The 25,360-nt window shown below is 32.5% G+C and overlaps 3 protein-coding genes and 1 pseudogene across 4 annotated transcripts; 3 read left to right on the forward strand and 1 right to left on the reverse strand.

Annotated features, from left to right (window-relative positions):
* Positions 1-6,173: 6,173 nt before the first annotated feature.
* LOC126551840 (uncharacterized) lies at positions 6,174-7,809 on the forward strand. Of its 2 annotated transcripts, XM_050206134.1 has the most exons (3): positions 6,174-6,774; positions 6,868-7,355; positions 7,420-7,809. In XM_050206134.1, exons 1-3 carry the CDS (start codon positions 6,654-6,656, stop codon positions 7,660-7,662), a joined length of 852 nt encoding a protein of 283 aa, XP_050062091.1. In that variant the 5' UTR covers positions 6,174-6,653; the 3' UTR covers positions 7,663-7,809. The 2 variants fall into 2 exon arrangements, with proteins under 2 accessions (XP_050062091.1, XP_050062090.1); XM_050206133.1 differs by having other exon boundaries at positions 6,174-7,355.
* A 349-nt stretch (positions 7,810-8,158) lies between these two features.
* LOC126551839 (uncharacterized) lies at positions 8,159-13,975 on the forward strand. Its single transcript, XM_050206132.1, has 10 exons — positions 8,159-8,839; positions 8,909-9,136; positions 9,464-11,701; positions 11,760-11,870; positions 11,927-12,237; positions 12,303-12,435; positions 12,494-12,670; positions 12,734-12,838; positions 12,902-13,397; positions 13,461-13,975. The coding sequence occupies exons 1-10, from the start codon at positions 8,683-8,685 to the stop codon at positions 13,483-13,485; spliced, it is 3,981 nt and encodes a 1,326-aa protein (XP_050062089.1). The 5' UTR covers positions 8,159-8,682; the 3' UTR covers positions 13,486-13,975.
* A 5,388-nt stretch (positions 13,976-19,363) lies between these two features.
* Positions 19,364-20,611, forward strand: LOC126552347 (uncharacterized). The gene has a single exon (XM_050207037.1). The coding sequence runs from the start codon at positions 19,364-19,366 to the stop codon at positions 20,609-20,611; it is 1,248 nt and encodes a 415-aa protein (XP_050062994.1).
* Positions 20,612-20,676: 65 nt separating this feature from the next.
* Positions 20,677-22,649, reverse strand: LOC126551841 (uncharacterized; annotated as a pseudogene).
* Between the last annotated feature and the right edge of the window lie 2,711 nt (positions 22,650-25,360).

Raw genomic sequence — 25,360 nt, forward strand, 5'->3', positions numbered from 1 at the left:
GAAGAAATAGAAAACAGTTTTACTTTTTCTTATAGGTACCTATTGTAGTCTGTAACCTTAACAAATTAATTTGCACACGAGATAGTACAGGGACAGACCAAGGCGATTAATTTTTTTTTCTCTCGGAATTGAGTGTATGCGTCTGGCTTTTGGATTTACATAATATGTATTGAATATTTAAATTAAACATTAATAATAATTATCAATATCTTTTAATTCAATTAAATGTACATAATTTGTAATTTTTAGGTACCTATAGGTATTTAAAAATAAAATTATGTATAATAATTAAATATATGCGGTAGGTACATAATAATATTATGTTCTCATTTTACACATTATATCTCCTCCATTTATCCCCTCCGAATAGCGGACAAAATTTTGTTAACCGAGAGTGTCTGCTATTCGGAGGTTTCGCCGATGTATATAATATATATATAATATACATATAACTCATTCTGTTAATATCAATTATTTCGGAATACGTATTATGCACAATTACACGTCATAATATATTATGCATATTTTGGCTCTCTGTCTGTTAATATAAATTGAATATGTGTTGTAAAATAATATAATAATATATATACTGTACAATACGAATTGTATATACATATTATAGGCTTCAGAATTATACCGGCATACTGCGTATGAATGTCGATAATAATTTCCGTCAACTGATTTGAATAGCACGGCTGCATTGCGAATAATATACTATATAACACAGAATCATAATATTATATTACAGTCACTGTCGATTGTCGTCGGTTTCGACAGATTGCATAAACCATAAACGCGTCAATGAATGAAGAAGTGTTAAAAGTTTTTTCCCTAGAAAATCGTTTTTTTTTTTTTTTTACTCGGATTTTACCGTGCTATTGTTGGTCTCGTGATGTTGTTAGCTGGACGAATATTCAACGAGAACCTAAAAAGATCGAAAAAGTGCCAATTCAATAAAATCTTTTCATAAAAAAAGACTCGATTTGCACATTTTTGTAAAAAAATAAAAATGAAAATAAACGGCTAAACAACACACAATGCAACGTGTTTAGGATGAAAATGTCTATTTCGGTTTTCTATAATAAAAACTTTGACCACCCAATAATATTTTTAAGATCGAAAAAAGTAATGATTTTGATGAAATTTTTTTTTTTAATTCTGATACAGTTGTTTTTTTTTATCATTTTTCTTTTTAGTTAAAACAAATTTACAACTTAAGGTTTAAATTTATTGCAAAAAAACGATAAAAAAAATAACAAAAACGATTTTTGGCAATTTTTTTTATTGTATATTATGCATCTTTATTAATTATAGGTAAATAAATTTTAATTTTTTTGGGCGTATTTAATAAATAGTTGAATTGTATTTGTTAAAAATGTTTATTTTTCTATTATCTAATCTAATTCACGACAAATTAGATTGTTAGTAAGAATTGATTAATTTCAAATTCAACTCAGAAATTGACTTTAAAAAAAATTGTGAACAGTATAATAAAATATTGTGTATTTAGCTGTCATATTTTGTTTTCGTTTAATTTTTAATTTGTTTTGCAGCTGGAGCTGTTAGCTATTACAAATAAAAGAATAGGCCTTACATATAGACTAAACGGATTTTACGACTAAAATGTATTAAAATGTTGCAACTAAAGGGGGAAAACAATTTATGGGCTGGGTCGTAGTGTTGAGCAATAAGCGTCTCGCAATCCGCCAGTCTTAGAAATTGTACAGTATTTTATTATCATCAAAACCATTCAAAAATAATGTTACTATAAATCATCACGCAAAAAGTATTCAAAATACTTGTTGTTTGATGTTTAAAAATTTGCGTACACACGAATAATTGAATACCTCTTGTAAGTCGTACTTCAGTCGTTTATAATAAAAAAAAAAATATCAATTAACTAGAAAAAAAAAGGTGAATAAAATTATATATTATTATTGATTAACCGTATAACAATATAATATGTCAGGTCATCGAATTAAAATTTAGACATTTTATTAAATAAGAATATCAAGCGAAAATTTTCATCGTATTGTGCAAAAAAAAAAAGAAATAAAACCAAACAATCTCAGCGTTTGTATAAAAAGTGTTGATATTAAAGTCTTAAAAAGCATCAAAAACAGCACAATAAAAAATGGATTTATGACTATAAAAAATATAAGGTCATTCAATGTATGTATAAAACATGAAATATAATGGTAAACTACAAACGCATTCGATAACAATCAACTTGAAACTAAACCTGCATGTAGTCAATGTCAATCATGGCAATACAAAATATTGTAGGTAATGAAATTTTTTTTATATAGGCATCATTATTATTATAACTTTAGTAAGTTTCCATTTACGTTTAAGCAAAATCATAATTTTTTTATTGATTTCATTTAGTATACTGCACAGTATCTATCTTATAGGTGTAATATTATGTGTTCAACAAATCTAAAATTCTAAAAATGTATTGTTCTAAACAATTTTATAATACTTACTTTATTTATTGGAATATAATTTATTTCGATTTACTAGAAATACAATTATTATCGAGAAAATATAGCTAAAAATGCAAAATAAAAATTTCAATGACATAAATCTTCACTTCCTAAAACAGTTTTACTTTTTGCTCTGTATGGAACAAGGTGCATTGTGCATTGCAAGTGTTAGAGAAAAAATATCAACTCTCCACGAATGGTCGCTACTTTTTGGTGTCATCTATGCATATGTTATATATATATATATATATATTGTATTTAATAACCCTTTTTGAGAGTAATATTTTAAATAAAATTGTCTACTGCATACATAATATTAGTATATTACTAAATATAAAATATTTTGAGCTGTATAATGTAGGCACGTCGTGATTAAGTAGAGTGTCGTCGCACTTATGTACAATATCAATTAATTTATGCTTTTATCAAGTTAATGTCGACACACGTATGATATGTATAATGGCTATATTTTTAAATTCATTAATTTTATACGTACACATTTAATCATATCTACTGTATTGTCATTAAAAGTAGGGAACGTTTAAAATGTATGGGTAACTCGTGCATTGTTGAACTGAAATATCTTTATTGGTAGGAAAGTTAATTTAGATGATACATTGGAGGGTCAAATCCAAAAAAAAAATTAGCAGTACTTTTCTTTCTAATTGTGAAAACTCATAAAAAAAATCAGAGGAAAATGAGAATTTTCAAGCAAAACAAATGTTTGACAAAATCAATTTTTTTATTCTTTTTTAAATCAAAAACGAGTAACCGTAGAAAATTTGAATTTATATTAAATTTTTACAGTAGAGTGTTGTATTCATTGAATACATTTTAAAAATATGTTTGAGCCATTTTAGATACATGCATTTTTTTTATTTAACACTTAATACTTAACATTCAGCATGTAATCCTTTTGACCCCTTAAGTATCAACTAGATAACTAGAATACTAGATCTAATTTTAAAGCACTTTCAAAGTTTGAATGTAGGTATGTGCTTTTATTGTGTAAAAGACGACGGATATCGACATAAAATAAAACAATTTATGTAGAACAATATATAAGTAACATTCATCACATCTATAAATACTAAATGCACGAATACTTTTTATTCTATAAAATCGTCACTTTTGAAGTATCCGTTTCAAGATTCTAAAGATATTAGAATTTAAATTATATTATGTTACAATTATTTTAATATGTACTTGGAATGCACTATTCTAGATCAGTAAAAAAAAAAAATAAAAAATAAAAAATAATATATCATTTCAAAATCCGGTCACAAATCATAAAATCTTATATTATTAAATAAAATAAAATATAATATCTTATGAATATTCAATATAGACTATAATACTATACGCATATGGTGTAATTGCAAACTCGGAGGTACTATATAAAATTCATATATATTGTCACTTTCAACTATACATATAGTATGTGAATGTTATGTAGTACGTATAGGCTATAGAAAGTGAGTGAAAATACTCATTTTTTTTCATACTTTATACTATTTTGTCAAAATATTAAGTTCAAATATGTAGTCGAAAAAAACATTTATTGACATTCATAAAAAAAGACACACATTGTAAAATCAATACATTTATTGCTCCGAAAATGAGTATGGGCTTATAGGAAAATAAACTTCACGTTAAACCAATTGATTCGCTTTATTTTTTTGCTATAAGAATTTAAAATAAAATAAAATAGTAATTTATTGATAATTTTTTAATTTGTTAATTAAAAGTTTGAAAAACGTTCTCTGCAGTGCTAACTAAAAAACGTACCTATATAATATATAGGCGGGTTTTGATTGAGTTGAGTGTGTGATTGCAATTAAACAAGCAGTATACTCTTCCACAAACTATTAAACTTTAGTAATTGTAGGTACCTAACTAATATTTACATATTCCATATTTTACATATATTGAATGTACACAATATAAACATCAGTTGGACATTGATTTGTACATATTGAATACACTATGTTCAGTAAATGCACTACTAAATTTAATTAATAATCATATAAACCTCAATCATGGTGGTTATTTTATTCAAGAATTTACTGTGCGTTTTATGATACTGCTATAAATACTAAATATACGTACAAAATGCATAATATAGTACACTGCATAAATTATATGCTGGTCTTTGAATTTTACATCTAGGTATTCAAATTATTTGATCATATAAATTAATTAATATTATACAATTTGGCACATGTTAACTTCATTTTTGTACTGTATAACGACTAAAATTTTAGAGATACGACTTCACTATTATTCTATTCTTATAAATCAGTGATAAAAAACACCATATAAATTTGATTTACCATAAAACCTTATCGTAATAAAAATAAGTATATATAGTATATTTTGGTAACCAATAAAATATGATTTGGAAAATGACATACCCAATACTTAAGCCGAGTTTAACTATAAACGACGTTTAACTTATCGTGCTAAAAGTTCTACTATATTATAATATGATTTGATTATATATGGTTGTTATATTTTGATGACGCACAATACCGCAAAAATCCTCCTGTATATAAAATACTAAAATACCAAACACGCAATCTATTCAAGTCCAGAACACTAGACATTTATGAGGTCCTTTAAAAGGTCATACATCAACTCTTTCCACTTGAAAAAAATTTAAATTACTATTTGTTTACGGTTATATATCGCTTTATTATTATTTGTACTATTAAATACATATACCTATATATATTAGTAACAAATTATATTTAAAACGATAGACACTAATATAAAATAATGTTACCTCAAGCGGCTCAAATCAATAAATCCATTACGTCTAGTATTAATGATTGTAAATTGTAATCGAATCTATTGTTATGACGTATATTAATATTATTAATATAATTAAATAATATTACATGTATAGTTACACCACGTATACCGACCACATTGAGCTTCTATTTTCACCAATTTACCGAGTTAATTATATTGTAATCAAATATTTTTCGTGATAGCTGGTACCTATAAACATTTTAATTTTACTTTTTGAAATGAATTTTTAACGTGTGCATTAAAAAATATATATTTTGTAAATGATAGAATTTTAATATCTATAAAGCCATTCGTCATTCATTTATATAATACTGAACCTTTATCATTTTTTTAGGTTTTTTCAATCTTAAATATCGATGATTTGCTATGATATAATAATCATTTAAACACATTTAAACTACGTCAGTAGTATGATTTGGACAGTTCTGATGTATGAGCCCTTGAGCCCTTGAGCCACACCCCCCTACCGCCACCCGCTCCACTACGTGTATGACGTATTTTTGCTGAGCCACACCCCCCTACCGCCCCCCGCTCCCACACGTACATGACGTATTTTTGCCGCCGCCACCCCCCCTACCACCACCCGCTCCACTACGTGTGTGACGTATTTTTGCTGAGCCACACCCCCCTACCGTCACCCGCTCCTACACGTACATGACGTATTTTTGCCGCCGCCACCCGCTCCCACACGTACATGCTCGCCGCCGTCATGGTTATCATGTTATCAATTACGCTTATCATTTTATTGTACATGCACCATATTATTGTACACGCACCATATTATTGTACATTTATATTCGAGTCATCATGCACATGCGCAGAAGAACTATTTTATCATATTATTGTACATATACACCAGTTACTTTCAACGTCTTTAATAACGTTTTTCATTAAATAATGCAAAAAATAATAATAATCTGGTGTTAGAATCGAACCGGGATATGTACAAACGTAACCAAACATATATTCCCCACTTCAACTCTAACTCCATTGATAATTATTGTTAAAACTGTTATATATAAAGTATTTTATTGTAACAAATAACGTCCTGGTCAAATTAAAAAGCATCGTCAGTAGAGATATTCCATTACAGACATGCATCGACAGGTCCGAGCAGTCTATTGTTATTTACATCTATAAGATATGTATTTAAGCCCCGAATTATGAGTCACACGTCCATCCTTTGTCATTAAGGAATGTACCCCTACCTATTATTGTCTGAAATGCACATATGCTTGGCTCTACAAGAGCAGACAATCATTCAGTCTGTCCTCAGCCTTATACTGTTTCTCACGTCTCAACCGTTCTCTCGCAGTTTTTATATTTTTTCAGTGTTAAATATTTTTATAAGTGATGGCTGGATCAATCGCTGACAACTATGCCTTGTATAAAAAGAAGACCTTTACTTATGTGCCACCGACACCACCAGCTGAACTCATCGAATCTACTAGCTACACACTAGACTTTGCATCCCGTAAGTTTGTACATATTGGTTTTGACCCGAGTGAAAAATTACAAGTCGTTGTTCATTTATTAACTTCATCGCGGTACGTGCATATTACTACAGATTTTATGAAAAAAATATTCGGGTTCATGGGGCATATCTTGTCGTTCATATCAGACACACCACAAAAATATAAGCGCGTTATATTTTATGAAGACGAAAAAATGAAACTATCGAGTATGATGTACAGCGGAGAAAATGTGTTGGTGATCGAAACAAAAAATCGTGATGGATGTAGAGTACTGTTGAATCGGGGCGACCTTCTTCGACTTCAATATCTCGAATGTTCTATTTTCGAGAGCATCGTGCGAAAAGAAGTATTCACCGCTCTATTGATTATAAAACAATATGAAGAAATTGTCGAGTACCTCGACAAGAAATGTAGGCAGCATAAATCACCGCCGAAAACTGTTGACGAGATGGTAGTTTTCATTAAGAACATACAAGACGATCGAGTCGTTAAGTCCGTTCCAAATTTCTCCAATCAAATACAGATGTGTGCAGCTGAACAGTTAGCTGAATCATTGTTACACCAGAACATCTCGCATGAGGTAATTGAAAAATATATTATTATTCCTTAAACAACAATTATTAAATATTTTTTTTAAATTTTAGTATTCCAATGAAACGACGGTCATTTCGCCAATGTCGTCACCAACACCAATGTCACCACCTACACCGATGTCAACACCACCACCGACATCACCACCACCGAGTTTCACAATGCAATCGCCGAGCAAAGCAGTCGATGAAAACGATGGGCCGTTACATTTCAACTCGCGATCATTATCGAAAACGTACAACTTCGATTCAGCCGTATCGGAAATGTATTTTGTACCAAAACGTAAACTATTTTAATTTCAGATATGTATTGTGTAAAATAAAAAGACATGTATATAAAAAAAGTATTTTCATTTATTAATATTAAGTTTTACAATATTTACAAGGTTCTTACTTCTCCGTTAAACGGATTGTAAGTTATAATTTGGTCGTGTAATATTAAACAATATGCTGAAGTGGAAGCTGGAAACGTTTCGTCTGCTTCTAGTTCAATCCTTAGGTCGACAGTTGACATTTTTACATTATCGTTCTGCTTGCTCATATCAACAACTATAATCGGACACAGATTTTTGAAATCTGATCGGTTCAGTAGAGGTGTCACTTAACTGTTGAAAATGCACGTAATGCGGAATTCGGATCAAGTAGATCTGAAATGTGGTAGTATTTCAACAGTTTTTATTATTTTAATTTATCATAATTTTTACGTATCTATTTAATGTAATTAATTAAATAATATTTCCCATCAATAAATATATTCAAACAAATTTTATAATTCTTTATAATCTCAAAGCGGTATATGTCGATAATAACAACTATTTTTATAAAAGTTAGCTCGAAATAATATAATAATCATAATTTTTGTCAAATGCTGCGTAAACAACACGACGGCACGGTATGCGTTATGTAACATGTTCTATTGTTAACGGAATGGCCTGTCCCAGCCGGTCTTTCGTTCTATTGTGCTCTACACGCGCAGGTCAGTTTACAGAATCGGTAATGAAACTGTCTAATACATTGATACCCAAAATAATTAAAAATCTATAGCGATGTACACAATTATCATGGTAAATACCCAATTAATATTTTACCTAGCCCTGGTTTAATTTGTCTTCATCGCCGCAAATGCTAAGACACTTGCTCTGTTGTCGACCGATGTACAATCAGTCTGTTCTAGACATTTATAGCGTTTACTTTGCCTTTGCTCTCTCCGTGTTTTCACAGTCCTTACACAACAGTATTAACAATTTTTCTCAGTGTTAATTTTTCCAAGTGTTTAAACACTTTATTTTCATCCGTTTTATCTTAAACATTTTAAACATGTTTAAATGCGATCAGTGCCCCTCGGTTTTCACCGCAAAACATAATTTAACTGTGCACCAAAAGAAGCATACCGGTGTGCGTATTCCATGCACCGTATGTCCATCAACATTTTCTTTCAAGACCAGCCTCAACAAACATTTGAAGAACGCTCATGGTATGTAATAAAAGTTTAAACTGTATCTTATTTATTCAATATTAATTTGTAACTATTATTTTTTCTAAGGTATCATTAACGTTCCGGCTCACTTGAGACCATTGCCTGCTGCTCCGATCATCGATCAGCAAACACGAGCAAGCGTGATACAGTTCGCGCCTCCTACCACCCCGCAGATTCAAATAGCGCCTCAAATTTTTGTACCGGATGTCCCGGCTGGCGGATCGCGCGTGTTATCCGAAGATGACATATGTATGTTCGCAATGGATGCATATGAAATGCTAGACGCCGATACAGGTTAGTTTTATTTAATTTATCCGAATTTATTAGATTTTTAAAAGACCCGCTGATTTTTCCTCCGTAGATTATTTTTTTTTTTTTTTGAGAAATATTATCGTAAGATTTAAAATAAATTTTTAAAATTACGTGTCGTTAAATTAGTTTTTATTAAAATAAAAGTGCGTTAGTTATATTCCCCACTTGTAATAATTTTTTAAATAAATACATCAGTAGATTTTATTTATCAGACGCGATGTTAATTAGAAATTTAATAGATTCAACATTAAATTTAACGCAGTAGATATTAATTATGGCTTTTTTTTTTTTTTTTTTTTTTCGTTAAAGAATCTTACACTTCTGCTGTAAATGGTAAACGCGTTTCTGTTGCCAACACCACCTCAGCTGCTAGGGCAAAAAAGGCGCGTATGGATCTCGTTAAATCCCCCGGGTTTAATGAAATTTCGTCGTCCGCAAATAGGAAGATCGTGTGGTACTACGCAAAAAATATCACCAATACAAAAATTTATTCAGACTTTCTCCGTCCACTTATACCTGAGCTAATAAATTTATTGAAAACACACGTACAAAAACATGCGATTAAATTTAATTTGAAACTTGAGGCGACCTATAACCGTCCGAACGTACCAAACTCATCGGAGAACAGGGCATTCAAGACTTCAGCGGTAGAAATTTTTTCCGACAGTGATATTAGAACGATTTTAGAGATAGCGTATATGAAGTTGATGAAGGAGAAGGATGAATATATGGGGAGAGGTAGTGGTTTTACTTTAGAATCCATAGACGGGTTATTATTGGCGGTGTACAAATATACTCCGATGGGTGGTGCGTCTTATATTGAGTTACCGGCGTATATCGACAGGAAGCGGGCGACTGTAAACCCACAGAACCTAGATCAGCAGTGTTTCAAGTGGGCGATTCTCGCGAGGCATGTGACGGGGACGGCGGTATGCCGTGTCGGAGAAAATTACATGCAACATGAAGATAAATATAATTTTGATTGCATCACCTTCCCTACACCTCTCTCAGATATACTGAAATTTGAAAAAAATAATATTAACGTGTCCATAAACGTGTACGGCCTCGATAAAAAATTTCAAATACCGAAATTGCCGAGGTATGAGGTCTACCCGCTACGTGTTGTTGACGAAGAAAAATCCAATCACTTCGACCTGTTACTGATAACGGACGGTGACAACTCGCATTATACATACATTTCAAATTTTTCCCGACTCATACGTAAACAAAAAACCGGACATGATGGGCGTGTCGTGTTTTGTAAAAGGTGTTTTACCAGTTTCGACAACCGAAATTTAAAATACAAGCTGAGCGGGCATGAGGCTCTAAACCAGCACAAATTGATTTGCGGGGCGCACAAGCCGATTCTACCGGAGATGCCGAAGGAGGGTGATAGCATTGAGTTTAAGGCGTGGAAAAAGACACAGCGACACCCTTTTGTTATTTACGCGGATTTCGAAGCATTGTTGGTGAAGACGGAGGAAAAGAAAGGCGAGAGTACTACAATTATACAGAGACACGAAGCGATGAGTTACGGTTTTTTAGTGAAGGCGAGCGACAACGTACCGGAGGAGTTATTGGAAGAGTACGAGATACCGGCGGGGCCGGTAATCTACAGAGGCAGCGAAGACAGAACGGACGTGGCGAGACATTTTGTGGAGATGATAGTTGAGGTGGCCCAGAAAATTGAAAAACTGATGAAGACAAATTTTCCTATAAAAATGAGTGAGGGCGAAGAAAAAACACATCAAGAGTGTAATACGTGTAATTTATGTAAATGTTGTTTAGCCGGGGGCGATAAGGTTAGGGATCACGATCATTTGACGGGGAAATTTAGGCAGACTTTGTGCTCTAGGTGTAACTTGGAGTTACAACAACCTAAATTTGTCCCCGTCTTTTTCCATAATCTATCAAACTATGACGCACATCTTATTGTAACGGAACTTGGATATGATACTCAGACTATCAACGTTATTCCGAACAGCGAAGAGAAATATATATCTTTCTCGAAATATATAAGTAGTACCTTCACTGTTCGGTTTATCGACACGTTCCGGTTTATGGCATCGAGTCTGTCGTCCCTGGCTGAAAATTTGGTTACACCCGAACATGACAACTTCCGTGAGACAGCCAAACATTTTGTCACCGGAGATATGCCGCTCGTGACTCGTAAGGGTGTGTACCCGTACGAGTACACGGATAGTTGGGAGCGGCTGAAGGATATGAGTTTACCGAGGAAGCAAGATTTTTATAGTACGTTGACAGAGATCGGGATCAAGGATAATGAGTTTGAGCACGCGAAGGAGGTCTGGGACCACTTCGACTGTAAGACGCTTGGTGACTACAGTGACTTGTATTTGAAGATCGATGTGCTGTTGTTGGCGGACGTCTTTGAAAACTTCCGCGACCTATGTATGAGCGCGTACAACCTGGACGCCGCTCATTATTTCACCGCCCCAGGCTTGAGTTTTGACGCGATGCTTAAGTTTACCGGTCAAAAGCTACAGTTATTGCATGATTACGACATGTTGCTGATGTTCGAAAATGGTTAGTATATATATTATTTTTAAAAATGTACATATAATAATCTTATTTATTTTTATAGGTATACGTGGTGGACTAGTGCAAGCGAGCAAACGGTATGCGAAGGCGAATAATGTCAAGACCCCGGGATACAACGAGACGAAGGATAAATCATGGATAATTTATCAGGACTGTAAGTATAATTTTTACAACAGATTTTTTCAAACTTAATTTATTTTTATTTTATAGGTAACAACTTGTATGGATGGGCAATGTCTCAGTACATGCCATACGATGGATTCAAGTGGGTTGAACCTACATTGAATGGATTAGATGATTTGAATGACACCTCCCCAATAGGACGTGTGTATGAGGTGGACGTGACGTACCCACAACACCTACACAACGAGCATAACGACCTGCCTTTCTTACCACAAAACAGTATGCCAAGTGGTTCGAAGGTAAGGAAGTTGATGGCAACGTTTGAAAAGAAGGATAATTATATTATACACTATCGAAATCTGCAGCAGGCGATTAAGAATGGACTTATAGTTGAAAAGGTAAATATTTATATTTTATATGATTTTTAAACAGATTTTTTAAAAAAATTTTCTTATTTTTACAGGTACATAGAGTAATACAATTCAACCAGTCTGACTGGCTGGCTAAATATATTGAGTTGAACACCGAGATGAGGAAGAAGGCAAAGAATGATTTTGAGAAAGACTTTTTTAAATTAATGAATAACGCTGTATTTGGTATGTCACTTTATTTATTAAATTTATTCTATTTTTACTAACATTTTTATTTTTACAGGTAAAACAATGCAATCGAAGAGGAAGGAGATGAAGATGGAGTTGGTGTCATGTGAAAGGAGATTGCAAAAACTTATAAACAAGTGTACGTTCAAACACTGTACAAATTACAATGAGAACCTTAATGCTGTCGCCCTGGAGAATAAGATTATTAGATTTGACAAACCTATTTATATTGGTAAATATACTTTTTTTTTTAAATTACATTTTTATCATTTATTAACACAATTATTATTTACAGGATTTGCAGTGCTGGACATATCTAAGACATTGATGTACGACTATCATTATAATGTAATGAAGAAATTCTACAGAGACAAAATTAAATTAATGTACACTGATACAGGTAAATATATTAAAACTATACTTATGTATATAATATATTAATTTAATATCATTATTTTTCCAGATTCACTAGTATATCATATTGATACTGAAAATTTTTATGTGGACTTGGCGGTTAATCGTAACTTGTTGGACCGGATGGACACCGCCAACCTGCCCAATGACCATCCGTGCTATGTGGCAGAAAGAAAGAAGTCTCCGGGGTACTTTTCTGATGAGGTGGATGGGAATGTGATTAGCGAGTTCTGTGCGTTGAGGGCAAAGTCCTACGCTTTTAATGTGTATGCTGGAGCAGAGGACAGAGTTGGTGGTGAAAAGATCAAGGCGAAGGGTATCAGAGCTCACGTTGTTAAGAACCACATGACGATGGAAGACCATAGGAAGTGTTTGTTTGGTGAAGCTGGAGTGGAGGTATACAAGGAGAATGTATCAATACGGTCATTCAACCACCAGCTAGTAACGATAAAGACCAGGAAGTTGACTTATAACAACTATGATGACAAGAGGGTGGTGTTGGAAGATAAAATAAATACACTAGCCCATGGACATTACAGTATAGAGTAAGTTATTAGAATATATACATATTAAAATTATTTTACTAACATTTTATCTTAATTTTACAGGAGAGATGAACCAGAGGATGAGTAGACAGAACTTCAACATTACTTTTTATATATTGTATATTTTTTCTGTTAATTAGTTTTATTGTAAATATTATACGTTATATAGTTTGTTATATTTGAGATAGATTATTGTATATAACTTTTGTATTTAGATGTCATGGTTGGATACACCAACGATTGTAAAATAACTCAAATTGAAATTATTGTAAATACTGTCTAACAGAATGTTTTTAAGTTAGATTAGTGTATAAACTTACAGTATTTCCCCCCTTTATAATGTATAATTGATAGATAATTAAGTTTTTTCATATTTATAATGTATAATTGTTAGATATTTAAGTTAGTTTACAATGTTTTCTTATAATATTTTTTTTTCCTGTTAATAATCATGTTTTTTCTGTTTCAGGTTGATGGAAGCCCATACATATTTAAAAACCTGTGTAAATGTTAACATATATAAATGTATGTTAGCATATAAATAAAAAAAAAAAAAAAAATGTTAAAATATTTTCATGTTTATTCAATAAAATGTATACAATTTTTAAGAATTATTTATAAACCATTTCCTTATAGCAAATACTTTATAGAATGTACACTGTTTAGGATTTAAGTCCTTATGAAAGATACAACAAGGTAAATTTTCTTCATCACAAATTTGTTCCAGTCGAGGACAGCCCAGGTCTTCAATGTTGATGATTGTGACGTGAGGTATAAACTCCATGATAAGTTGTTTTTTCTGTTCACCTTTGATGTAAATGTATGTAGACTTTAAAGAATTCAATATTCTACTTAGCTCTTCATATTCTATATCACCATAATCTATAGATATCTGATGATAATTACGTTCTAACCACTTGTTAGTTTTTCGACCTTGTTGTCCTGTATAGATTTTGAATTTTTAAAAATCCAGTGCTGAGTCGCCCATGTTTCTGTGTCTACAATAGACAATTCTTTAATAAAATATTTATTTTTTGCTCCAAGAATGCATTGAATGTCCATGATCGAGAATGACATCGTAACAGGTTTGATTTTACACAAAAATTATGTAAAAAAAAAAATTAATTTTTCTTAATATAATTTTCTTCGATGATTTTCAAACGAGTGTTTAAATCTAAAATATATGATCCATGATTCGGTAAAGAATTTTCATCAAATATACCCGTTATGCGTTTTATTTCGGCATTTACACTGTCTATAGAAGAAAGTGTAAAAGAGAGTTTTGTATCTGTTTCTATATAATTATTAAACAGCTCCGACATGCGATTTTCCAGCGTTAGTAGATGAACAACATTACTTTTTATGTTATGAATTTCTTTCTGCTGATCATTTATTTCATTTTGTAATGTTTTATTACTTGACTGAATATCTGATATAATTTTTTTTGTTTCACTAGCTGGAGAACCTCCAAACACGTTCATGGTTTTAATACTACTGACACTATATTTTAACATCGCGTGTATTTATCCAACTATTATGTGTGTTATCAAATCCGAGCCACTTGACAAGCATCTGATTTTGCTTTTTACGTATAATTTTTTCGATCAGATATTCGTTCGGGTGATCAGTTTTATGTATTTCAGCCGAGTAAAAACAACCGGAAATCGGTTTACCCGTATAATCTTGTAACTGATAAGTGACGGGCAATGTTCTATTTATTTTGATAATCTCAAATATTTCCGTAGACCAATTGGGTAAATAACCTTTTGTAAACACACCTTTTTGTGTACTGATACGGACGTTATCACCAACTTTGAATTTAATTTTCTCATTATTAATCTCACGTTGTTTTATTGTAACTGACAAAGGATTTAAATCTGCTTGCGTCGGAGTCATTCCTATCGTTCTATGTTTTGAATTGTTATATTCGTTAAGCAGCTTTGGTAAAATTGAAATCCATTCGTGTGAACCACGCGCCGTAAATTCTCTAAACATTTTTTTTTTAATGTACGATTAAATCGTTCGACAATGCACGCTTTCATGATGCTAAACGTAGAATATTTGTGAATATTATATTTGGTCATCAATGTGTCGAAAATGGTGTTGTAAAATTCTTTACCGTTATCTAGTTGTAAAAGTTTCGGTGAGCGGTCTAGTAATATTTTAGACATTGCGTTTGTGACTTCTTTTCCAGTTTTCGATTTTAATGGCACGGCCCACGCAAATTTAGTAAAACAGTCTATCACGCATAAAATATACTTGTAACCTTTATTTTTCTTTGAATACGGTATCATTTCCACCAAGTCGGCCTGCCATAAATCATTTTTTCCATATACGTTGACTCTGCGCCTTACGAAATTTTTCCGTGACGGTTTGTGTAGTTCAATAGCGATATCACGTTTAGACATTTGGTATTCGTTTTATTAGCCCAGCTTCAAGTAATTCTTCGAAAATCGATATTATTTCATTGGAGACACCTGTATTACCGGCAGCTTTCGAAGCTAAAAGTAATCGTAACCGATCGACTAACTCATTCGGATTATCCCAATACACTAAGTTATTTTTCTGCAATTGCATAGATAGTCGACCACCGGAGGGAAATAATTTTTGTATTATATCCTTATATTTAGAACCACTTTTTTTGATTTTTTTACTTTTTAAGGTCAAATGTGCCGATGTCTGAATTAATATAGATTTATATACTTGTAGATCGTTTTCGTTGTAAATAAGTGGATTTTTCAAAAATAATAACTGGATTAGACCTGAGGTTGTTGAATAAGTAGTGCCGTCGATAAGGATAGAGTTTTCAATAAATTTCACTTCTTTATCGCCCAAGATAATATTTCCATCTGAAAGTTTTTTCGGACCATAGGTTTTGTCTAAATCTATAGAGTGAAACCGATTTTCAATTTCTTGTTGATACTTTTCATTAAGATCGTCGTTATTTTTTATTTTGATTGAAGGCGTCCGGGTTGTATTTGATATTTTATTTAATGGTTCGATAATTGGCTTTAATGTCTGTGTCATTAATTGTTGAACATTATCTGAACCGGTTTTTAATGCAATATATTTACGTTTAATACTTTCTTTAGCTTTGACTATCTCATCTAATATACTTCCTTCATCCTTCATGACTACGTTTTAAATGATGATATTTATTATTTGTGACGTCTTATATAACGACATAAGTATCAAAGCCATAACGGTAACGGCCGTTATCACGATCGCTATCTTTACAAATAACAACGAATGCAAATCTATCACGGTTCCAACACGTAACACAAAAATGTTTAAATTGTATATATGTCATATCGCCCGAACAGTGTTCGTTGTATACATGTTTTAAATTTGTCTCATCTTGTTTGAATAATACTATTAAATTAGCATTGTCGCGGATCAACTGCTTTGGTACTTTTGAATAACTCTGAGCCAAATAAAATATATCTATTTTATTGTGACGGCCCCTGGAGAAGAACGATCTAATTATGTTTTGCTGTTCGCCTATGACGTCATCCATGAGAAATATAGAGTTTGGTAAGACTTGCTCAGGTGGAAGGACTTTATCATTCTCAAAAAATGTAAAAATTTTAACACCGTCAATATCGTCGATTATACGTTTTAGTAATTTATATTTTGGTTGTTCTAACGTTTTAGAGTATATGTAAACGTTTTCAAAACGTAGACCGTTTTCATCAACAAGTAGAAAATATATTAATTTGTTTTACCACAACCGGAACTCCCCAACACCAATGAGCGTATAGTGTTTGGAAATAGCTCACCATGTCTAAACTGTATTGTATCCGGAGTATCAATGTTATAAATTCGTAGTTTTTTCTGTTGCTCGATGAAGCGCATTTTTTCACTATAAATATCAATGCTATGTACTTGAAAGCGTCACACGATGTCTCGCGTTCGTAAGCGAAACAACAATAAAGGTTCTGGTCTTATTAACTCAGTTATAAATCATCTACCAGTGGAATTGCATCTACCCGGCTATAGGTAAGTCACTAAAATATATTATTATTATTAAATCCAAACTACATTTTTTTTTTGTTTTTTTTTCCAGATTTGCTGGTCCCGGTACTAAATTAAAAGAAAGATTAGCACGCGGTGAACGGGGCATAAACAGTCTAGACGAATTGGCCAGAGCTCACGATATCGCATACGAAGAAAGCAATTCGTTATCCGATAGACACAGAGCTGACGAAATATTGGAAAATCAAGCTTGGGAAGTGTTTAAATCGAAAAACTCTGGTATTAAAGAAAAAGCTGCGTCCTGGTTGGTTACTACGGCTATGAAGGCAAAACGCAAGTTGGGCGCTGGTTGCGGATTTAAACAGATGGTTTCGGCAGCAAAAAAATCAATCAAAAATAAAATTAACGAAAAGAATATAACCAAGTTAGTAAGAACATGTCTGTCGGCTGCGAAAAAAAATCAAAAAAAATCTAAAAATAAGAAAACTCCGAGAATTATACCAATACCGAAAAAGGGCGGTGTTCTACCTTTAATACCTATTTTCGCTGGTTTATCGGCGTTGGGCGCTCTTACCGGTGGTGTCGGTAATATAGTTAAAGTCGTAAATGAATTAAATTCCGGTAAAAACACACCTATTCATTTAGGGAAAGGTTTATATCTTACACCGCACAAGGGGCAGTCTTATAAAATTGTTAAAGGTAAAGGTTTATACCTAGCACCTTACAAAGGCGGATCGGTAAAGAAAACTAGAAAAACGACAAAAAACTAATTTCCACGTTACCCAAGAGAGCGTTGTACGACTATGAGATTATAAAATACGCTGACATGTTGAAAATACCTCATTTCATCGGTGTGTTTTCCAGAGACAAGTTGCCTCCAAGAGCTAAGCATCAAGAGTCTGCTGTGGTTAATTTAGACATCGAAAACGGTACAGGTACGCATTGGGTAGCGTATAAAAAAATCGGAAAAAAAGTTAAATATTACGATAGTTTTGGAAATTTAACGCCACCGTTAGAAATACAAAAATATTTCAACGGTTGTGATATCGAATATAATTACGATAAACATCAAACATATAATACGACAAACTGTGGACACTTGTGTTTAAGATTTCTGTCATGTACACCATAACCTTAACCGGGAACTCGAGTGAATTGTCTTGCGACTTTTTCCCACCGATAGAAGTCAGTAAAAATTCTAAGATTTGTCTGCTGGGGTTTCAAACAAATAACTCTATTCCAAATATAAACGACAAGTGTAATAAAATAGGATTCGCATACAACGAGCAGACAGGTTATGCGATCAGTAGCGTTTTTACAATACCTACTGGTTCTTACGAATTATATGAAATCGAGTCAGCAATACATCGCATATTACATGATACAGATATAATATTCGAATTGAAAGCTGATAATAATACACTAAAATGTACAATGTGGTGTAACAAAACTATAGATTTTACCATGCCTAATAACATTGGTCAGTTGCTGGGATTCAAAAATCGAAAATATGCTGGTAATGTAAAACATGAATCTGATACGGTGGTTAATATTACAAAAACAAACTGTATATATATCGAATCAAACCTAGCCACAGGTTCATTCATCAACGGGAAGCAGTGCCATACAATACACGAGTTTTACCCGACTGTACCTCCAGGTTATAAAATAATAGAGGTACCGCCGCATTTGGTATTTTACTCACTTAATTCTACATCTATAACGCATGCTAGTATAATTTTAAAAAATCAGAACGACGAGTTGATCGATCTACGAGGTGAACCGATATCGGTACGTTTATTAATTCAAGACTCGTGATATGGGTTTGCAATTTTTTAATATATATAGGACTGCACGTGTAAAGTCCGTTAGTCGCGTTAATAACACAAACCGGACAACAACTCTGAAGAAAAATTCGACACGAAGACAAGTTGTACACAATCTAACAGCATCCAATTTAGCGTTTTTACGTTCGTTAAACGCTATTTAATATGGACGACATGTATTTAGATGTTACGGGCGGATACACCGACGATTGCAGAATAACTCAAATTGAATATCATTCTTTTTTACCTTATTCTACGTCAGCTCTCTCCAATAACGATGAAGTGCGTATCGCACTACATAACACAGAATCTTATACTTTACCATGTGAGAGTTATATTTACATCGAAGGAACAATAATCAAACCTGCAGATATTACTGATGACATCCGATTTATAAACAACGGGTTGGCGTTTCTTTTCTCCGAAATGAAATATGAGATAAACGGCATTCAAATTCAAAAACTCGCTAATCCAGGTATAACGACTACATTAAAGGGATATTGTTCGTATAATAAAACGAATATTACATCACATCACAACTCTGGCTGGGATAACGATATTAAAAATGCTAATAAAGATTTTATTGAAAGCGGCAATTTTAATGGTTGTATTAATCTTAAAGATTTGTTCGGTTTTTGTGAAGATTACAAACGTATTTTAATAAATTGTAACCAACAACTTATATTAAACAGAGCATCACTGGATATAAATGCCGTTAAGCAGTATAAGAATAATGAAGTTGTCGCAGACGCTCCTAAACTAAAAGACGTGAAAATAAACATAACAAAAATATTATGGAGAATGCCCATAGTCAAGGTCAGTGATAAAGAAAAAATAAGATTGTTGAAAGTAGTAAACAATCAGAAACCGTTGACATGCGCGTTTAGATCGTGGGAGTTGTGTGAATATCCATTTTTACCTCAAAACACTTCGCATTCCTGGAAAGTAAAGACATCTAACAAATTAGAAAAACCTAGATATGTCATAATCGGATTTCAAACTGGTAGGAAAAATAGCTCGAATAAAACAATGTCACATTTTGACCATTGTAAAATTAAAAACTTGAAGGTCTATTTAAACTCAGAAGTGTTTCCCTATGAAGATTTCCAAAGCGACTTTACCAGGAATAAGTTGGCTACATTATACCGCGCCTATGTAGAGTTTCAAAAATCTTACTACGGCCATGACGAAGTGACACCTCTACTGAACCGATCAGATTTCAAAAATCTGTGTCCGATTATAGTTGTTGATATGAGCAAGCAGAACGATAATGTAAAAATGTCAACTGTCGACCTAAGGATTGAACTAGAAGCAGACGAAGCGTTTCCAGCTTCCACTTCAGCATATTGTTTAATATTACACGACCAAATTATAACTTACAATCCGTTTAACGGAGAAGTAAGAACCTTGTAAATATTGTAAAACTTAATATTAATAAATGAAAATACTTTTTTTATATACATGTCTTTTTATTTTACACAATACATATCTGAAATTAAAATAGTTTACGTTTTGGTACAAAATACATTTCCGATACGGCTGAATCGAAGTTGTACGTTTTCGATAATGATCGCGAGTTGAAATGTAACGGCCCATCGTTTTCATCGACTGCTTTGCTCGGCGATTGCATTGTGAAACTCGGTGGTGGTGATGTCGGTGGTGGTGTTGACATCGGTGTAGGTGGTGACATTGGTGTTGGTGACGACATTGGCGAAATGACCGTCGTTTCATTGGAATACTAAAATTTAAAAAAAATTTAATAATTGTTGTTTAAGGAATAATAATATATTTTTCAATTACCTCATGCGAGATGTTCTGGTGTAACAATGATTCAGCTAACTGTTCAGCTGCACACATCTGTATTTGATTGGAGAAATTTGGAACGGACTTAACGACTCGATCGTCTTGTATGTTCTTAATGAAAACTACCATCTCTCGTCAACAGTTTTCGGCGGTGATTTATGCTGCCTACATTTCTTGTCGAGGTACTCGACAATTTCTTCATATTGTTTTATAATCAATAGAGCGGTGAATACTTCTTTTCGCACGATGCTCTCGAAAATAGAACATTCGAGATATTGAAGTCGAAGAAGGTCGCCCCGATTCAACAGTACTCTACATCCATCACGATTTTTTGTTTCGATCACCAACACATTTTCTCCGCTGTACATCATACTCGATAGTTTCATTTTTTCGTCTTCATAAAATATAACTCGCTTATACTTTTGTGGTGTGTCTGATATGAACGACAAGATATGCCCCATGAACCCGAATATTTTTTTCATAAAATCTGTAGTAATATGCACGTACCGCGATGAAGTTAATAAATGAACAACGACTTGTAATTTTTCACTCGGGTCAAAACCAATATGTACAAACTTACGGGATGCAAAGTCTAGTGTGTAGCTAGTAGATTCGATGAGTTCAGCTGGTGGTGTCGGTGGCACATAAGTAAAGGTCTTCTTTTTATACAAGGCATAATTGTCAGCGATTGATCCAGCCATCACTTATAAAAATATTTAACACTGAAAAAATATAAAAACTGCGAGAGAACGGTTGAGACGTGAGAAACAGTATAAGGCTGAGGACAGACTGAATGATTGTCTGCTCTTGTAGAGCCAAGCATATGTGCATTTCAGACAATAATAGGTAGGGGTACATTCCTTAATGACAAAGGATGGACGTGTGACTCATAATTCGGGGCTTAAATACATATCTTATAGATGTAAATAACAATAGACTGCTCGGACCTGTCGATGCATGTCTGTAATGGAATATCTCTACTGACGATGCTTTTTAATTTGACCAGGACGTTATTTGTTACAATAAAATACTTTATATATAACAGTTTTAACAATAATTATCAATGGAGTTAGAGTTGAAGTGGGGAATATATGTTTGGTTACGTTTGTACATATCCCGGTTCGATTCTAACACCAGATTATTATTATTTTTTGCATTATTTAATGAAAAACGTTATTAAAGACGTTGATAAAGTAACTGGTGTATATGTACAATAATATGATAAAATAGTTCTTCTGCGCATGTGCATGATGACTCGAATATAAATGTACAATAATATGGTGCGTGTACAATAATATGGTGCATGTACAATAAAATGATAAGCGTAATTGATAACATGATAACCATGACGGCGGCGAGCATGTACGTGTGGGAGCGGGTGGCGGCGGCAAAAATACGTCATGTACGTGTAGGAGCGGGTGACGGTAGGGGGGTGTGGCTCAGCAAAAATACGTCACACACGTAGTGGAGCGGGTGGTGGTAGGGGGGGTGGCGGCGGCAAAAATACGTCATGTACGTGTGGGAGCGGGGGGCGGTAGGGGGGTGTGGCTCAGCAAAAATACGTCATACACGTAGTGGAGCGGGTGGCGGTAGGGGGGTGTGGCTCAAGGGCTCAAGGGCTCATACATCAGAACTGTCCAAATCATACTACTTACGTCTTTTGATGGAAATGTTAAAACACCATAATTTAATCTACAACTCTAAGTTCTGACTAATTTAGATATTCTGCTTTCCTAGTTGACCTTAACTTTATTGGACTTAAACTAACTAGTTGCCAATAACACGAATAGCAGTATAACATACACAAAATCTACTTAATTAAAACTTAATGTCTTCATTTTGTATTAAGTACCCGCGTATAACTGTTGAATACACATAAGAGGTTTATTTAACTTGTATCCAAACATAAAATTCGACGAATACTCTAATTATTGCCAGGTAAGGAATATTTCATTGAATTACAAATATATGTTTGATATCAATATCATTTCAACGTATCGATGCTTTGGGGATGTTTAGAAAAATTGTTTTAACTGAATTTCATGAAATTGTGGACCAGATAAACTCTTACAAAAACTTTTTTTCTTCAGTCTAAAATTATTATATACACTTTAATCCCTCTTTCGTTACACTATACTTTATTGCCGGCTTAAATCATTTGTAAACATTGCAATAATCGCAAAAATCACTTATACATAGGTGCTTCCTTTTCTACGATTTTTTATTTTATTTTTTAAAATTATTGCTAATTTTGTTTCGACTATATATTTTTATAAATAAATTGTATTGTTCTAAGCTCACAATATACTGCACTGAATTAATTATTATTTTTTTTTACTTGTATAGTTAAATTATACAAAATGATTTATTCTTCTCTAAATAATATTTCAATTATTGTTGTGTTAATTTGTTTACATGGTACCTAGGCGTGCTATTGTTTTAAACACGCCTGTACTTTAGTATTTACTATACACTTTGAGAATAACTCTGAACATAATAATAATCCATCCAATATACTGAACGAATTACGTCATACAATAGTTCAACCACTATAGGTACATTTTTAACTATATATATAGTACGCTGCTAATAGTGTTCAATTTTAATTCCATGCTTAAAAGTACACTACAGCTATTACTACACTCGCACTGTATTAATAATTATTATTACTCTACGTATAGGTATAAGTTTTTAATTTTAATAAACTCGGTTCATCCTTTGTTCTCTCAATGAGTTACAAACAAATTTACCGACATAGTAGGTAGGTATACCAATACTGGAGTGCAGGCAGAATCTCTAGTAGATGTTAACCTGGTTTATAGTTGAGAAAGTTCAATTTTTACATGCCCGAGAGTAGTGAAGTACGGTTTAATAATTTTATATAATAATTAATAACATGTAGTTACAGTATCAACTATCCCCATAACATCATCGGGTATGTTTAAACAATAAACATATTGTGGTGTATCCACACAAATACGTACACAATGTCCAACGGCATTACGAATTGTACGCGTATTATATACTAGTAAGTATCTTTTTTACTTGTATTAGGTACCTACTAAAAAGTTAAAATTAATAAATGTATCCGACGTAAACTACTTAAGTAAAAAATTTCTCGATTTTGTATTGTTTGAAAACGTTACTGCTGGAGTTAATTTGTGTTTTATAATTCCCAAGTCCCGACTACTTTTCATAAGTTTTCTGTTGAGTTTTTTTTTTTATTATTATTAAATTCATCATTTCAACGGCTTTATTTTCTAAATTAATTATATTTATATGAATCTCAATAATTTTATTTTAGTTTATTATTTATGCTCTTACGCATGCGTAATAATGTAATTGTATACAATACATAGATCGTTTTAAATAATTTCCGTTTCCCGAAACCAATTCAATATAACAAAACAGTTTATCTTATACAGTTATACACCATGCATGTGTTAAATATCTTCATGATTATGATTGTTATGAATAAATCATTTAATAAGTATTTTAATTGGAAAATGTTGAATAGGGGTGTGTCGTTTAGTATAAAATATTTAATTAAATTTTACGCAAATTACGGAACCACGAAACTAGAACGATGAAGTATATAAAACGTAATAATGGTAGAAAAATTATCCAATTTATGTGTGCTTATTTTAATGAATACGCATTACACACACACACACATATAATTAGGTATGCAGGTTTGTGGACGTTTACGATTTGTAATGACAACATAAAATCTCCAATCGATAATCCTGTACTCTGCAGGTATTATCGGTGACAATTTGATAAAATACAACATCATACAGCTCGCACGTATAAATGTAAAGCTGATTATCTAGTAAATTAGCTCCTTTAGTTTACGAACGACTAATGAAATCCAGTTTGTTTACGAAATTAAAAGTGTCAAACGACTACCTACCTAAATAGTATATATTGTAATTCGTTTGTGCCGAACTAATTCTTAACAAGCGGATATCAAATAAACTAATATAATCACTACAGTGAATAATAAACACGTGTACAATTAATAGGCGAATCGTGCATTTTATCGACTACTTTGACTTAGGCGGCGATACTTTAAACACGTTATTATAATATATTATATTAATCATTTCATACTGGTCGGGATTTTCAAATAACTAAATAATCATCGTATAACAACAATAAAAAAAAATAAAAGGAAAAATTTCGAATTTTCAAATTTTTATTTAAGTTATTGATTATTATTATTTTATAGGATATCAATCATAAGTCATCGAATACCCGCTTTCTTACTAGCAATGCCTGAATACTTCTCTACCAACTTCTTGATAAAACTTTAAAACGTACTTATAATATCTATTTGAATAATCCAATTGAAAATAA

The sequence above is a fragment of the Aphis gossypii genome, chromosome X (genome assembly GCF_020184175.1).
Source record: "Aphis gossypii isolate Hap1 chromosome X, ASM2018417v2, whole genome shotgun sequence".
NCBI classification, from domain to species: Eukaryota; Metazoa; Arthropoda; class Insecta; order Hemiptera; family Aphididae; genus Aphis; species Aphis gossypii.

What these genes read in the sequence shown, in the direction of transcription:
- LOC126551840 (XM_050206133.1), top strand. Translation starts at nt 6,654, where the DNA reads ATGGCTGGATCAATCGCTGACAACTATGCCTTGTATAAAAAGAAGACC. An exon ending in ACCAGAACATCTCGCATGAG is followed by an intron (nt 7,356 to 7,419) that starts GTAATTGAAAAA and finishes TTTAAATTTTAG; the next exon opens with TATTCCAATGAAACGACGGT.
- LOC126551839 (XM_050206132.1), top strand. Translation starts at nt 8,683, where the DNA reads ATGTTTAAATGCGATCAGTGCCCCTCGGTTTTCACCGCAAAACATAAT. An exon ending in GTTGCTGATGTTCGAAAATG is followed by an intron (nt 11,702 to 11,759) that starts GTTAGTATATAT and finishes TTATTTTTATAG; the next exon opens with GTATACGTGGTGGACTAGTG. An exon ending in AATGAATAACGCTGTATTTG is followed by an intron (nt 12,436 to 12,493) that starts GTATGTCACTTT and finishes TTATTTTTACAG; the next exon opens with GTAAAACAATGCAATCGAAG.
- LOC126552347 (XM_050207037.1), top strand. Translation starts at nt 19,364, where the DNA reads ATGGACGACATGTATTTAGATGTTACGGGCGGATACACCGACGATTGC.